Source organism: Bos indicus, chromosome 4 (genome assembly GCF_029378745.1).
Source record: "Bos indicus isolate NIAB-ARS_2022 breed Sahiwal x Tharparkar chromosome 4, NIAB-ARS_B.indTharparkar_mat_pri_1.0, whole genome shotgun sequence".
Taxonomy (NCBI): Eukaryota; Metazoa; Chordata; class Mammalia; order Artiodactyla; family Bovidae; genus Bos; species Bos indicus.
This window is the reverse complement of record NC_091763.1, coordinates 16,567,424-16,580,803: the sequence shown is the minus strand read 5'-3', so window position 1 is coordinate 16,580,803 and position 13,380 is coordinate 16,567,424. Positions and strand designations below refer to the sequence as shown.

Below are 13,380 nucleotides of genomic sequence, written 5' to 3'. Positions count from 1 at the left end.
CTCTACAGTGTGAGTATAAGTTGCTGTGTGCACAGCAAGGGGAAGGGGACTTTCCAGGCAGAAGAACTCAGCAGAAGCATGGATATGGGTTTGACCTGGTGTAGCTGGAGCGTATAGTGCCTGGCAGGTGATATGGGAGAGGAAGCGGATGGGCTGAAGGCTGGCAGGCAGGGTATGAGTGTGGCATGTGTGCATGCTAAATCCTTCATTCGTGTCCAACTCTTTGTGACCGCATAGACTGTAGCCCGTCAGGCTCCTCTGTCCATGGGATTCTCCAGGTAAGAATACTGGAGTGGGTTGCCATATCCTCCTCCAGGGGACCTTCCCAGCCCAGGGATCTAACCTGTGCCTCTTATGTCTCCTGCATTGGTAGGCGGGTTCTTTACCACTGGTGCCACCTGGGAAGCCTGTATGGGTGTGGACTTTGTACTTTATACAAGAGGAGACAACATCTAACCCAGACCAGCCCCTGGCCTTTCTACTTACTGGCTACTTGGTTTTAGGCAAATTACTTTGTACCTCAGTTTTTTTCTTCTATGCAAATGAGGATAATTTTGCATACTTTGAAGAACTGCAGTATGAAGCATTTGTAAAACAGTGCTATCCAGAGTGTTCATTCCTTTTTCTTTTCCTCACCCAACTTGGAACACATGAGCACACGAAATAAACAAAGGAGAGTTAAAACTCTCTTCCCTGGAAACTTGGAAGAGTAGACTATGATATGGGTGCCTGCTTGTCCTGCATCATCATTAAGATAACTGATGAAGGCGTTCGTACAGTACAGAATCTTATACATCCCTAATACAGCCTTTTATCCATTCCTAGAAGATCACTTTGAGACATTGGTGCGCTCCATTCTGCTAGGTGACTTTTATACTCATGATCAGAACATTTATAAACTTGAACTTCTGAAGAGCAGGAAAGGGTAGGAAAGAGTAGGAAAGAAATTGGCTTTTTTTCCATTAGTGTCTGAAATTGGGTATCTAAAAATGAGTGTCTAAACAATGGTGTTCGTGTAAATGGGTTGAGAGCATGTCAGCCACAGTTATGCCTGTCCTGATTATACAGATGGATCCAAAATTGTTGTCTTGAATAAAGTTTTATTAATTCATGTAAAGGGAATGCTAACCAAAAAATTCAATTTTATCTGTGATTTCAGCAGTAATGAAAAGCTTTAAAATTATCACTACTTATTTATTATTGCTGAACTGTTAAAGTTCAAAACGCATGCTTAGGAAATGATGTAAGATGACAACTGCATCTTTCTTGTTTTGGACAAAATACTGCTTATATTAACCATCAAGCTGCAGCGTCAAAGACACACAGGTCTTCCTCAGCTTACATTGGGGTTATGTCTCAATAAAATCATCATAGGTTAAAAATGCATTTTGAAAAAAAAGAAAATGCATTTGATACACCCAGGATAAACGCCAGGCTCCTCTGTCCATGTAATTCTCCAGGCAGCATTACTGGAGTGGGTTGCCATTTCCTCCTCCAGGGGATCTTCCTGACCCAGGGATCAAACCCGCGTCTCTTGCATCAGAAGGCAACTCTTTACCACTAGTGCCGCATGGAAACCCTGGGATAGAAACTGAAATACTGAGCACACCCACAAGACCCTGAGCTGTGCCCCAGCCGCCTCTCTTGCCTCGTCTCATACCACCTCTCTGTCTGCTCTCAGCGATCCAGCCACACTAGTTTTCTGGGACCTGTCTTACTGCCCTCCACCCCGGTCCTTTGCACATGCTCTCCCCTCTGCTGGAGCTCTCTCTCCTTGCATGGCTTCTCATGCTCAGTCCTTCAGGAGAGAGCTTGAGTCCCACCTCCCAGGAGAACAGCCTCTCAATCGGATCTCTGGGTAAATCATTCTTATGGAACTGTGTGACTTTCCTTCGAGTCACTTCACTCTGTTATTTCCTCACTGATATGAAAATGCCCCTTGAACTAGCATCATGAGGCCTCCATTTTGCTCACTGCTATCAGCGCATGGAAGATACTCAGTAAATGTTTGATAAATGATTGAATAGAGAGAGAGGCAAAGCCATCTTCTAGAAGATAATGTCAAAGTAAGAGTAAGATGGGGAGTTAGCTTTATTTTACTTTTAAAGGAAAGAAAACACTAGGACAAAATGCGAAGCTACCCTCAAATGATGTGGTTGTGGAGTAATATGAAGACCTTTCCCACTGAATGGAGAAGCCAGACTGCACTGAGTATGAATAGCTTTGGCTTCATTATAAGCAGTTCAAGTTGGGGCTAAGAGGTAGAATTTCAGGTTAGGAAATGTAAGTACAGAGAAAATGCCCTGTCGTTTTGGCATGCAAGACATTACTCCTTTTTCTGGTGAATTGTATTTTTTCAGCCTTGGGAGGGCAGGACCCATGCTAAAGAGGATCTAATATATGTGATCATTCCCTAGAGTTTGGAGAGTAAGAGGACAGAGTGGGGGGGCAACAGGAATAAAATTAAGAAATCAGAAAAGATACATTGATTTGAAGATTTTTTTAAAGAACCTTGAAAACCACAGGAGCTCCTCAAGATGTTTATGTAATTGAAAATAATTTATTTGGGATTGAAAGGAATAATAAAACATTGTCACTTAAGTCCTAGTGGAGACACATGATATTAGACTCTCGATGTGGCCTGTGCTCACCTGTGTTCTTGGTGTTTTGTCCTCGGGCAGCAAACTAGGGATGTGTTTTAGAGAACAGACATAGAACACAAAATATTAAATGAACTTTGCCGTATTCACGATGCCCAGCAGTGTCACATCCTTCTTGTTTGGCAGGGAAGGAGCTCAACATTTGGAAACTCAGCAGTGCATTAAGTATTTTAATAATCATTGTTGACACACAAAGCAAATGGCCTTTCAGAACTCACTGGGTAAAGTGTTGAAGTCGTCTTCTAGGTTTCTAAAATTACTTTACAGAATTCAGACAATTAAATTAGGGCACATTTCAGTGTTTAATTCATGAGCCTTGTGTTATAAGCAAAGGAAATAAGTTTTCTTCCAGGATAAAAGAATATCTATGTGTAACTTATTATGTTAATGTAAAGGAAAAAGCAAAATTCACATCCCACAATAAAGTTATTTGCATTTAATTAGAAAAATCTAGAACCTCTGCCTTAACAGGCCAGCCTTGTGTCTACCTGGTAGTTACTCCTAGTCATGACTTAAGACCCAGATATCAGATATATTCAGATATCCCCCCTAATAATGTGGTCTTCATTATCCCCCAACTCACAGTTTATATCAGTGGCTCAGCAGTAAAGAACCTGCCTGCAATGCAGGAGACACAGCAGGAGCCGTGGGTTCGATTCCTGGGTAGAGAAGATTCCCCTAGGGAAGGAAGTGGCAAGCCACTCTAGTCTTCTTGCCCAGAGAATCTCATGGAGAGCCCATGGGGTCGCAAGTTGGATACAACTTAGCAACTAAACGATGACAACATGGTCATAGTGATGCTATGAAACAAACAACTGTAACACTCAGTGGCTTAACACAGTGAGCATTTCTTACTGCTCATTGGTCTGTGAGTTAGCAAGGTGCTTCTGGTCTCTGCTGGGCTCACGCATGAGTCTTTGGTCAACTATGGGGAGGGGAGAGGCTCGGCTGATCATAGCTGGCCTCGCTCAGATATCTGGGGATCAGCTGGCCAACAGCTGATCTCTTACGACCGCTGGGTTTACCTCCTCATGTCTCTTGCATTCACAAGCCTCAGCATCACTTCAGTTGGCCAGCCCAGGCACATTCTCAGGTTGGCCGGGGCATGTTCTCACGGCAGTCTCAGAGAAGGGAGAGAGAAATTGGAAGCATGCTAGCATTTTTTTTCCCCAAGCTTCCAGTTTCATCACATCTCGCCCATTGGCCAAAGGAGGTCACACACCATGCCCAGTGTCAGAGTGGGCTGAGACTCCAGGGTCTCAGGGCTAAGGGTGTGGATAACAGGGAGGCCTGTAGTTGGGGAGACCATCGGTGTACCCCAACCCCTGCCACCCTCAGCATTAATCAGCTCCTTGTCTGTGCTGCCTCTGTCTTCACTCAGTTCTGCTGTACTTCTCCCATTGCATTAAATACAGTTGCTGACTTGTCCATCATCTCTAAAAGACTGGAGGAGCCTGTGCCTCTGTGCACTCATCCTTAAGTATTTTTTAACCACCTGCCATATGTCTTATTCCTTTACAGACCTCCCAGTGCCTAACACTGGTCCTGACGTAGAAGAAGCTCTCTCACACTAAGTATGTGTTTAATGAATGCATGCATGAACGCTCACACCTGGAGTTATTTCCTCCCCCTTCGAAAGGGGTAGGGTAGGACAGATGCCTCTCAGGATCCCTGCTGAAGGGTTCTTCCCGGGTCTAGCCTCGAGTGAACCAGAGGGCACCTGCAGTGGAACTCTCTGCTGCTTAAACATCTTTGCCTCCACACTCTCCCACTTCTCCCTTCAGGAACTAGGGTTTTCTTTTTTGTATCATCCTTACTCTTCTCCAAGGAAGGCAGAAAATCGCTGATATTTAACACATCATCCTAACTTTTTACAGCTTGCGCGCTCCCGTAGTTTTCCCTGGAGTCTGTCCATTCCATAGCGAGGAATGATTGCGTTCTGGGTTTAAGCTCACGGTGTGGCTTGAGGGGAGCTTGGTGGCTTCTATTTGCTGGGTTTCCAAACTCTATTGACTAGGAATACAGAGGAATTCTTAGGAAATGCTTTACACAGCTATCGAAACAAGACCCTATTCATCTAGGGCATTAATTCTGTCAATATGATATTAAATGGATTGCCTGATTATTTTCCAGTTCCATAGACATCTACAGGAAAACATGTGTTTCTGGGTAGAATCATAATTTTGAGCTTTTTTGCAAGAAGTTGTGGAAGTTGTTTGTGGGGCAGGGGACAGATGGTGCAGCTTTGGAGTCAGGCAGGCTAATCTAGAATGCCAGCTCTGTGGGTCAGTTAAGTCTTCTGACAAAGCCTCTTCTTCTCAGCAGTCAGACAGGGCAATACAGAGGCTAACAGAATAAGGCTGGTATGTGATGAGTGAATTGTATTAATTGTATCAATTGTTCAGTTGGTTCAATGAATACCAATTGTATTCATTGTGAATTATATCTATTGCTAAATTGTTTTCAATCTTATGTTATTATGAATGATAGCTACTGTATCAGTGGCTACTATTATTATATAATGCCCTATAATTTTGAAACCTGCAAATATAGATTATTAGTGGGAAAAGTTATTATAATCTAAATCACGTGACCTTCATGTTTATTTTTATATAAAAATTATTACTTTTAAGACTGTTCTCAAGGTTTTACTTTAAAATGGCACTCAGGCACTTTACCGTTTGAAATGGTCTGGAAATTTGCTTCATTCAGTCACCAGATATCTGTTCAACACCTGCTTTGTGCGAGGTTGCTAGGTGCTAATCATATAATGGTGATTAAGGCAGGCATCACCCTCAAGTCCCCACCCCACCCCCTACCCGAGAATCCTGTGATGAAAGAGCTGCCATTCACGAGTCAGCATTATTCCCGACTCCCAGTTACCTATCTGGTCACTACAGCTGCATGAATTATCTGAGATAAATTAGTATGTGACTAACTTCCCTGTTAAAGTTGGATGTGTTGATGCTTCAGGTTAGCTAAAGGGGAAATTTTGACTCTACTGTTTGTACTGTAACTGTATTAAATTTTTAAAACTTTCTATTTTATTATCAAATAATATGTAGAATAAACATTTCTGAAATCTCCCTTATCCCCCCCTCCATCCCTGAATTACTACTGATACATGGCGTAGGGATGGATGGAAGATTACTTGGGTACATACACAATTATAGAACATTGAAGGTTTATCTGTGGGGATAGTTTTTTGGACTGCATCACAATTTCCTATGTGGTATCCTAGATTGGATCTCGAGACAGGAAAAAAAAAAGATAGTGAAAAAGCTGGTGAAATCTGAATAACATCTGTTGTTTAGTTAATAAGATTGTATCAGTGTTAATTTCATATTTTTTTAATAAATGTACCACGTTATGTAAGATGTTTATTTTAGAGGAAGGTAATGAAGAGTATATGGGGACGTCAGCTTCAAAGAACCACAGGAAAACAATGGGGAAAACATTGTCCTCTCACCACCCTGTGAGTTTCCAGACTTCTCCCCACCATGGTCAGTTTGTGAATGCCTTGAGAGGAGAGAAATTCTAACATTCGACTGAGAAAAATATTCTCAGGATAGTACATCTGCTGTAAAATCATGATATACAATACTGTCATTTGGGTCCTTTGGAAGTAAAGGGTGGATATTATAGGGTTTTCTCACTTGCCTGGAATTTTCAAAAGTGTTTTGAAAATTTGAAAGAGATAATCCTGCTATTGGTATTTTTTCATGGACAAATCTTTATCACTTAAAAATTTGAATTTGAGTGGGTCAGAAATTCTCTTTCTACTTTCATAGGTGCAAACACAAGTTCGCCTTGCCAAAAAAAGCTTTGACAAATTGAAGATGGATGTGTGTCAAAAAGTGGATCTTCTTGGAGCGAGCAGATGCAATCTCTTGTCTCATATGCTAGCAACATACCAGGTAACAAAGTGAAAAATGTTTGTCGCAATGAAACAAGAATGTGACAAGCTTTAGATAGCGGAAAAATGGGGTTTGAACCCAAAGTATGATTTGGGCATGAGGAAGTTCTGATTGCCTTTGTCATAATTTTCCTCCCACATCTCTCCTTCTTAGCATCCTGTGCTGTGTCTAAAGTTGCCTCAGTCATGTCCGACTCTGCAACCCTATGGCCTGTAGCCTGCCAGCCTTCTGTATCCATGGGATTCATCCTACAGTTAATCAGACTGAATATTAGCTGTTCCCTGAGCATACACTGTAACTCCCCACTTCCCTGCATTTATTTAGGTGGTTCCTTCTGCCTGAGTGCCCTCCCTTTCCACTTGTACCTTCCCAAATTCCACTCGTTTGATGTACCAACAATGTGTTACCTCCTTCAGTAAGCTGCCTCTGAACTCTCTCAGCATTGTTGCCTGTGATTCTCACGCCACGGTCACTTCCTCTTAGGTTGTCATAATCTAATGAACTTGCTTTTGTCTCCTTATTGCCTCTGCATTCCCTCAGGATGGCACTTGCATCTATCAGCTGTACTGTGGAGCGACAACTGAGTGTGGGAGGAAGACTCTGGGGGTTGTAGGTTATATACAATGGAGAAGACCAGATTTCCTGTCCTCAGGGAATTTGGAGTTTAGAAAGGAAGTCAGAGACAGTAACATCTGACTATATTTTCTCTGCCTCAAAGACAGAACAGGGTGTGCTAAGTGAAATGAGATCCACCAAAAATCCAGTGGAGGCTTGAAGAGGGAAACATGGAATCAGGTGAGGGATCACAAAAGTCCATTGTCATTGACCAGCCCTGGGTTTTGGAGGATGGATCGGGTGAGATGAGTACAAAGAGAATGGAGAGGAGAGCCTCCCAAGGGGTGGAACAGTGTGAGCTATAAGGGGACAGGGAGCCATGACGTTTGGCTGAAATACAGGGTGTGAGTAGAGGTGTGATAGGAGACGAGGCTGCAGAGGTGAGTCAAAATCGTATTTGAGAAGACCTTGAAAGCCACAAATGGACACACTTCTTCTAGGGCCCATGACTAGATCTGAGGCATTTCAAATGCTAATGGCTTTACTGTCTTTCTTTACAGACCACTCTGCTTCATTTTTGGGAGAAAACTTCTCACACTATGGCAGCCATCCATGAGAGCTTCAGGGGTTATCAGCCATACGAATTTACCACGTTAAAGGTATGAAAGCTAGAAAGTCCATTAGAAAATCTTATAAAAACTCAAGTCTTGTTTCTATCACCAGCAATGTACATTGAAGCAAGCATCATTATTATGACAGACTCTTAATGTCAAAGATAATTATGCCCCCGCCCTTCACCAGTAGAATCTTTTTTATCCCATCAGTATTCAGTACAACAAAAGCCACAAGCATCCAAAACCACAGGTTGAACCTTGGTACTTGTGACTGGGAGATGAATTGTGGTGATCCTGAGCCTAGTGATTGGCCCAGCTCCCTTTAAAGTACTTTTTTGCTGTTGCTGAAGAAAAGATGATGCAAGCCTAGTACACTGTGTTACCTTTTACTCATTAAAATATATTCACATAGGAAAGTATTTTCTTTTTTCTCCTCTAACAAATATTTTATTCTGTGAGTACCAGCCCATATAGAATATAACTTTTTCCTAACGCTGCAATCATATTTCCTAACTGAAGCAGCAATATTAAACTCAGTGATTTCTCAACCCAAAAGGAATGCTTTCAAAATGTCAGGTTCTCAGCATCACAACTGAAGGTGGAGTCATTTTGCTCTCTGATGGTTGCTGTGGGTGAAAATATATTGAGATAAGGAAATGATTTAGATTCTAGAAGAACTTTCAGAATGGTGACAGAACGCTGGGTGCTTCGTTGCCAGGTCAGATTAATATCTTTGAAAGGAAGAGATCAGGAAAGAACTCATTAAACTTCATCTTGAAAATACCTTCCTTTTAATTTTTCAGGCAGTTTGTAAGTAGGTCTCATCACTTTGCTTAACAAAACATTAGGAAGTTTTTACTTTTTTTCTTTTTATTTGTTGCCTTAAAACACCTCTTTGATTTTGAGATGTTCATAATGTCACCATATCTACAAAAGTACTAAGACAGTAGTAACCCTGTGTATCCCTGGCCTCCTGTGTTGAGGAAAATTCAACTCCTTAAATTTTTCTGTGATATTTTTCCTGCAAAGAGGACTGTGTTGATTATGCTAGAGGATTTCTGGGCAGAGAATTTAGTGAAAGTCTGGTGGCCATGCTTTAGGATATAATTCAAAATATTTGGGGCAGATGATTACCCGTTGCCTTTTACATCCCCCAGGCCTTCCTTAAATTACGGTTTAAGTAACAGTTTAATTATAATATAAATTCAGTAGGAGTAATACATATGTTAAGGTGTAATAAGATTATAGGAATGTTAAGTGTCCAGAAGTCAACCAAATAAAGTGTGCTTTTATTACCTCTTTAGAAGGCTATTCATCTAAGCTTTCAATGATGACATGTTATATTAGAATCTGAAGCTAGTAGCTAATTATTTTCTTTATATGGACTCAAACCCATATAATAGAACCCTGTTATTACCCAGCCCATTACTGCCTAGATGGAGGCATGTTGCATATCATATTGTATGCCGCAGACTGTGAGAATGAAGACCAAGAACACCTATGTGTCACACTCAAATATGGACTACAACCTGATTTACCAACCCTCTTGCACTAATAATGTTTTAAAAATACAAGTCTTTTATATAAAGATTTTGACTTGATCAAGTCATCTTTCAATACATATGTTGATATATCTACATATATTGTATATACACACACGTGTGTGTGTGTATACACACACATATGAATGGCACTGTATATCGATAATGAATATTTTGAAATTTAAATATTTTCATGATTTACTTGTTCCCTGGATTTACCTAAGCAAATAGCCCCTGAAGTGCCTTTTGAGACACTGGCTGGAAAGAAAACAATGTCTTTGGAGAGGTGTGCCAAGCTCTGTTAATGAAAAGCAACTCATTTGCTTTCTTTGCTGCAGGGCGTATTCCGAGTGTGTTGGTAATTGTGCCATTGCAGCTGTATTTCCTGACTGTTAGTTTTATGCTTGATGAAGGATGATAATGAATGTGTTAAACAGTCGGTGCATCCTGTTTAGAGCAGAGAGTCTTCTGTTACAGAATTACAGGGATGAAACTCACATCCTAGGAGTTCAGGTTTTATTTCTTATAAGCCTTTCTCTAGAAAATAGGTGTAATTCTTTCTTACATAATATTTTTATATTTATATTTTCTTTATAAAAGTGAACAGAGTCTCTATCTCACACAACTTGAAAATTTTCCAAGTGACTATTTTGATATTTTAGGAATATTTTGTAGTACTGTTTTATGGAGTAACAGCTACGACATTTTTACTCAGGCCTGGTGTGATTATCTTGATTCTATGCTTATTGACATATTCCTTTGTCATTCTAATTTTATGATAAATAAATTTTTGTAGCATTTTAACCTTAAGGAAAATTTAGTCTTAAAATTTTATTTTTTAAAAACCCTGTTAATCTAATAATGGTAACAACTCAAACTGAGAGTTGAGAAATTGTCTTTTGAGTGGTTTCCAATAAAAGAAGCAATTCCCTAATCTCATATTTTCAAACAATAAATCTTTATTGGTTCATTACAATGTTACTAAACATACATGTTTTGCATGAGTAATCGTCACTGATGTGTTCATTTTATACTGATTCCAAATCACCTGGGAAGGTTTTTTACATGGTAAAAGTTATTAAGTCATGGGGAGAGGAATGGAATGTGACTAGCCCTATCTTGAAAGCTTTTTTAGAGAAAGTAATTTAGACCAAGAGTTTAAAGCTTTTGGGGGCAAAAAGTACAAGAAATGCTGTCTGTAGGAAAGCAGTACCCGTCTTCAATTACCAGCCTTCAGATGTGGTCACGTTTGCTTCATCCTTTCAGGATGTCACTTACTTACACATCTCCCTACAGATCCAGAACAGGCGTCAGGGAGAAAAAAAAAAATTAAAACATAAAAAGAAAAAAAAAAGCCCTTAGGAGTCAAGTGGCTTTTCTTTGGAAAATCTGAAATCCTGGCCTTGTCTCTGCTCTCTGGCATGCTGACACATGGACTGAGTCAATTGTCTTTACAGAGAGTAATCAGTGGGGCCTTTGGAGACATGGACAGGCTCCCTGGGAGATACTGGTTAAAGGGAAGGCACGTCCTTCTGTATTTGTATTTGGGAAGGGCTGAGGACCTATATTGAATGGAAATAGTAGCAGAGTGTATTCCTGTGGTGTACCCCATTCCAGAGTTTGGGGGAGGAGACAGTCTTAGACTCTGATAATGGGATAAAGCAAAGTATGTGGGAGCACAGCCTGGGTCCAGCTCTGCCCTGCCCGGCCGTGTGGTGGTGGTGGTGGTGGTTTTCACGGGAGTGGCAGCCTCCATGGTAGCACCAGGAGCCCATGGTGGGGATGGTAGGGATGTACTTATTAAACATTCTTTAATAGGTCCAGAAGGGGCTTCCCAGGTGGTGCTAGGGGTAAAGAACCCAGCTGCCAATGTAGGAGACGTAAGAGACACCAGTTCCATCCCTGGGTTGGGAAGTTCCCCGGGAGAAGGAAATGGCAACCCACTCCAGGATTCTTGCCTGAAGAATCCAACAGACAGAGGAGCCTGGCAGCTACAGTTCATGGCATTGCAAAGACTCTGACACAACTGCAGTGACTTAGCATGAGTGCACGAATAGGTCCAGGAAACAGCCATTGGCAGTATCAGTACAGAAGGGTCTGTTGCGGTTGTCAGGTTCTATAGCCCAGTTTCAGGTACTTTCTTTATTGTGTTGTTATCGTCGTTTAGTCACTCGGTCCTTTTTGACTCTGTGCGACCCACCAGGCTCCTCTGTCCATGGGATTTTCCAGGCAAGAATACTGGAGTGGAAATTGCCATGCCCTTCACCAGGGGATCTTCCCAACCCAGGGATCGAACCCATGTCTCCTGCATTGGAGGACTGAGTCTTTACCACTGAGGCCCTAGGGAAGCCCTCAGCTACTTTCTTGCTCCCTGTGCATTATTAGTTTTGCACAGGCAAGGCTGTGAATAGCAGTGGGATAGTAGGCCTCACAGACCTTGCCCAGGGAAACCAACCTCCTCCATCCCTGCTCCCCAGGACACCCCTGCAGCCCTTCTGCCCTGCAGGCTCTGGTCTTGGCTCAGGTCATCCCCACCAGGAGAGGGCAGGCCAGCCCGCACCCTGGAAAGGTAGGAGGACTTCCCACCCCCGAAACAGGGCTAATACTAAAAAATGCACTTTACCTTTGCAGCCGGCCTTGTTCTGTGCCAAGAGTTTAAGGAAACCTGAATTTGAAAACCTAACTGTGCATGTTCAAAAATAACCATTGAAACAGATGTGCCAGTGTTCCCTCCTTTCTCTCCTGGGGTCAAGGACTTAGCGTGATTATATGGATCATCATTCTGGAGCATGAAATGCTTTCAGCTCTCACAATTCAAAAAACATCTTTTTCTAAATTTTGTTTTTCTCCAATCTGTATGCCTAACAGCCTTCTTCCACCCACCTCCACATTTCTCAGTTAATCACTTGAGCATTTACTGACAAGCCACATGGCTCTGTAGTTACTTGCTTTGAAAATAAAGCCATAATAGTTTTTATGAAAATTGGGTAAATATCTTTGCGATGCAATTTTAGTTGCCAGCCTCAACATGGCAATTACTCGTGGCAAACATCCAGAATATCCTTTTAGACTTTCAAGTATTCTCTCAGTGTCATTATTTTACACAGCATTTAGCAGAATAATGTTTTCCCCCAAGCTGCTCCAGACCAGATCATTGCAAACAGCAAATTGGGATGCAGCTGGGTCACCTGGAGAGGAGCGGCAGAGAGACTGACCACGGCTACCACTGAAATCGGAGCTGGACAAGCCCAGGCGTGGCTGCTCATCCATTCATCCTTCCCATCCTGTGACTGACATTGGTTCTTCCAGGCAGCTGGTAGCCCAGGCCCTGTTCACAACAGCAGGATGTTTCTCCAGCCCCCATCTCTTCTCATTTTCCAGCTTTTCCTTGAGGGAAAAGGAAAGAATATCGTCATTGTGTGCATAGTTACTTTATGCCAGGCACTCTACTAAGGGTGAAGGGCAGTAGTGTCTAGGGGAATTTGTCATGGTACGTGTGACTCTAATGTACCAAGGTTGGATCTCATAATGAATAATACTGTTAGGTTCAGCATTGACATATAGAAAGTGCGTATATTTTAGTTAATCCTCAAAATAGCCTTGGGGAAGTGGGCATACTTGTTCTTGTTCCCATGTTTCAAATGAGGAAACCGAAGCTCAGAAAGGTCTAGTAATGTGCCCAAGGCCACATGGTCAGTACATGGTAGATCCTGGGAACAGAGATGCTTATGTTTCTTGTACTCTGTCACATGGTACTTCTTCCAGTTGGCCTTCTGGCCACGAGGCAGGAGGGCAGAGAAAGCAGAATTGCCACTTATAAAAATTACCTCTGTGGGGCTTCCCTGTTGGTGTAGTGGTAAAAGAGTCCGCCTTCCAGTGCTGGGGACACAAGTTCGATCCCTGAACCGGGATGATCCCATATGCTGCAGGGCAGCTGAGCCCGTTCGCCACAGCTACTGAAGCCCGTGTGCCCTCGAGCCCCTGCTCTGCAACAGGAGAAGCCACTGCAGTGAGAAGCCCGCACACCACAACTGGCGAGCAGCCCCCATTGCCCACAACTAGAGAAAAGCCCGGGCAGCAGTGAAGACCCAGC

General features: G+C 42.2%; 1 protein-coding gene across 11 annotated transcripts in view; it reads left to right on the top strand.

Annotated features, from left to right (window-relative positions):
- ICA1 (islet cell autoantigen 1) overlaps positions 1–13,380 on the top strand; it is a 163,356-nt gene that overhangs the window by 106,366 nt on the left and 43,610 nt on the right. For all 11 annotated transcript variants that reach the window (XM_070787533.1, XM_019959750.2, XM_019959747.2 and 8 more), the window contains exons 7-8: positions 6,452–6,577; positions 7,693–7,791. In XM_070787533.1, coding sequence (XP_070643634.1) covers positions 6,452–6,577; positions 7,693–7,791 — 225 coding nt within the window. The remainder of the gene's footprint in view (positions 1–6,451; positions 6,578–7,692; positions 7,792–13,380) is intronic.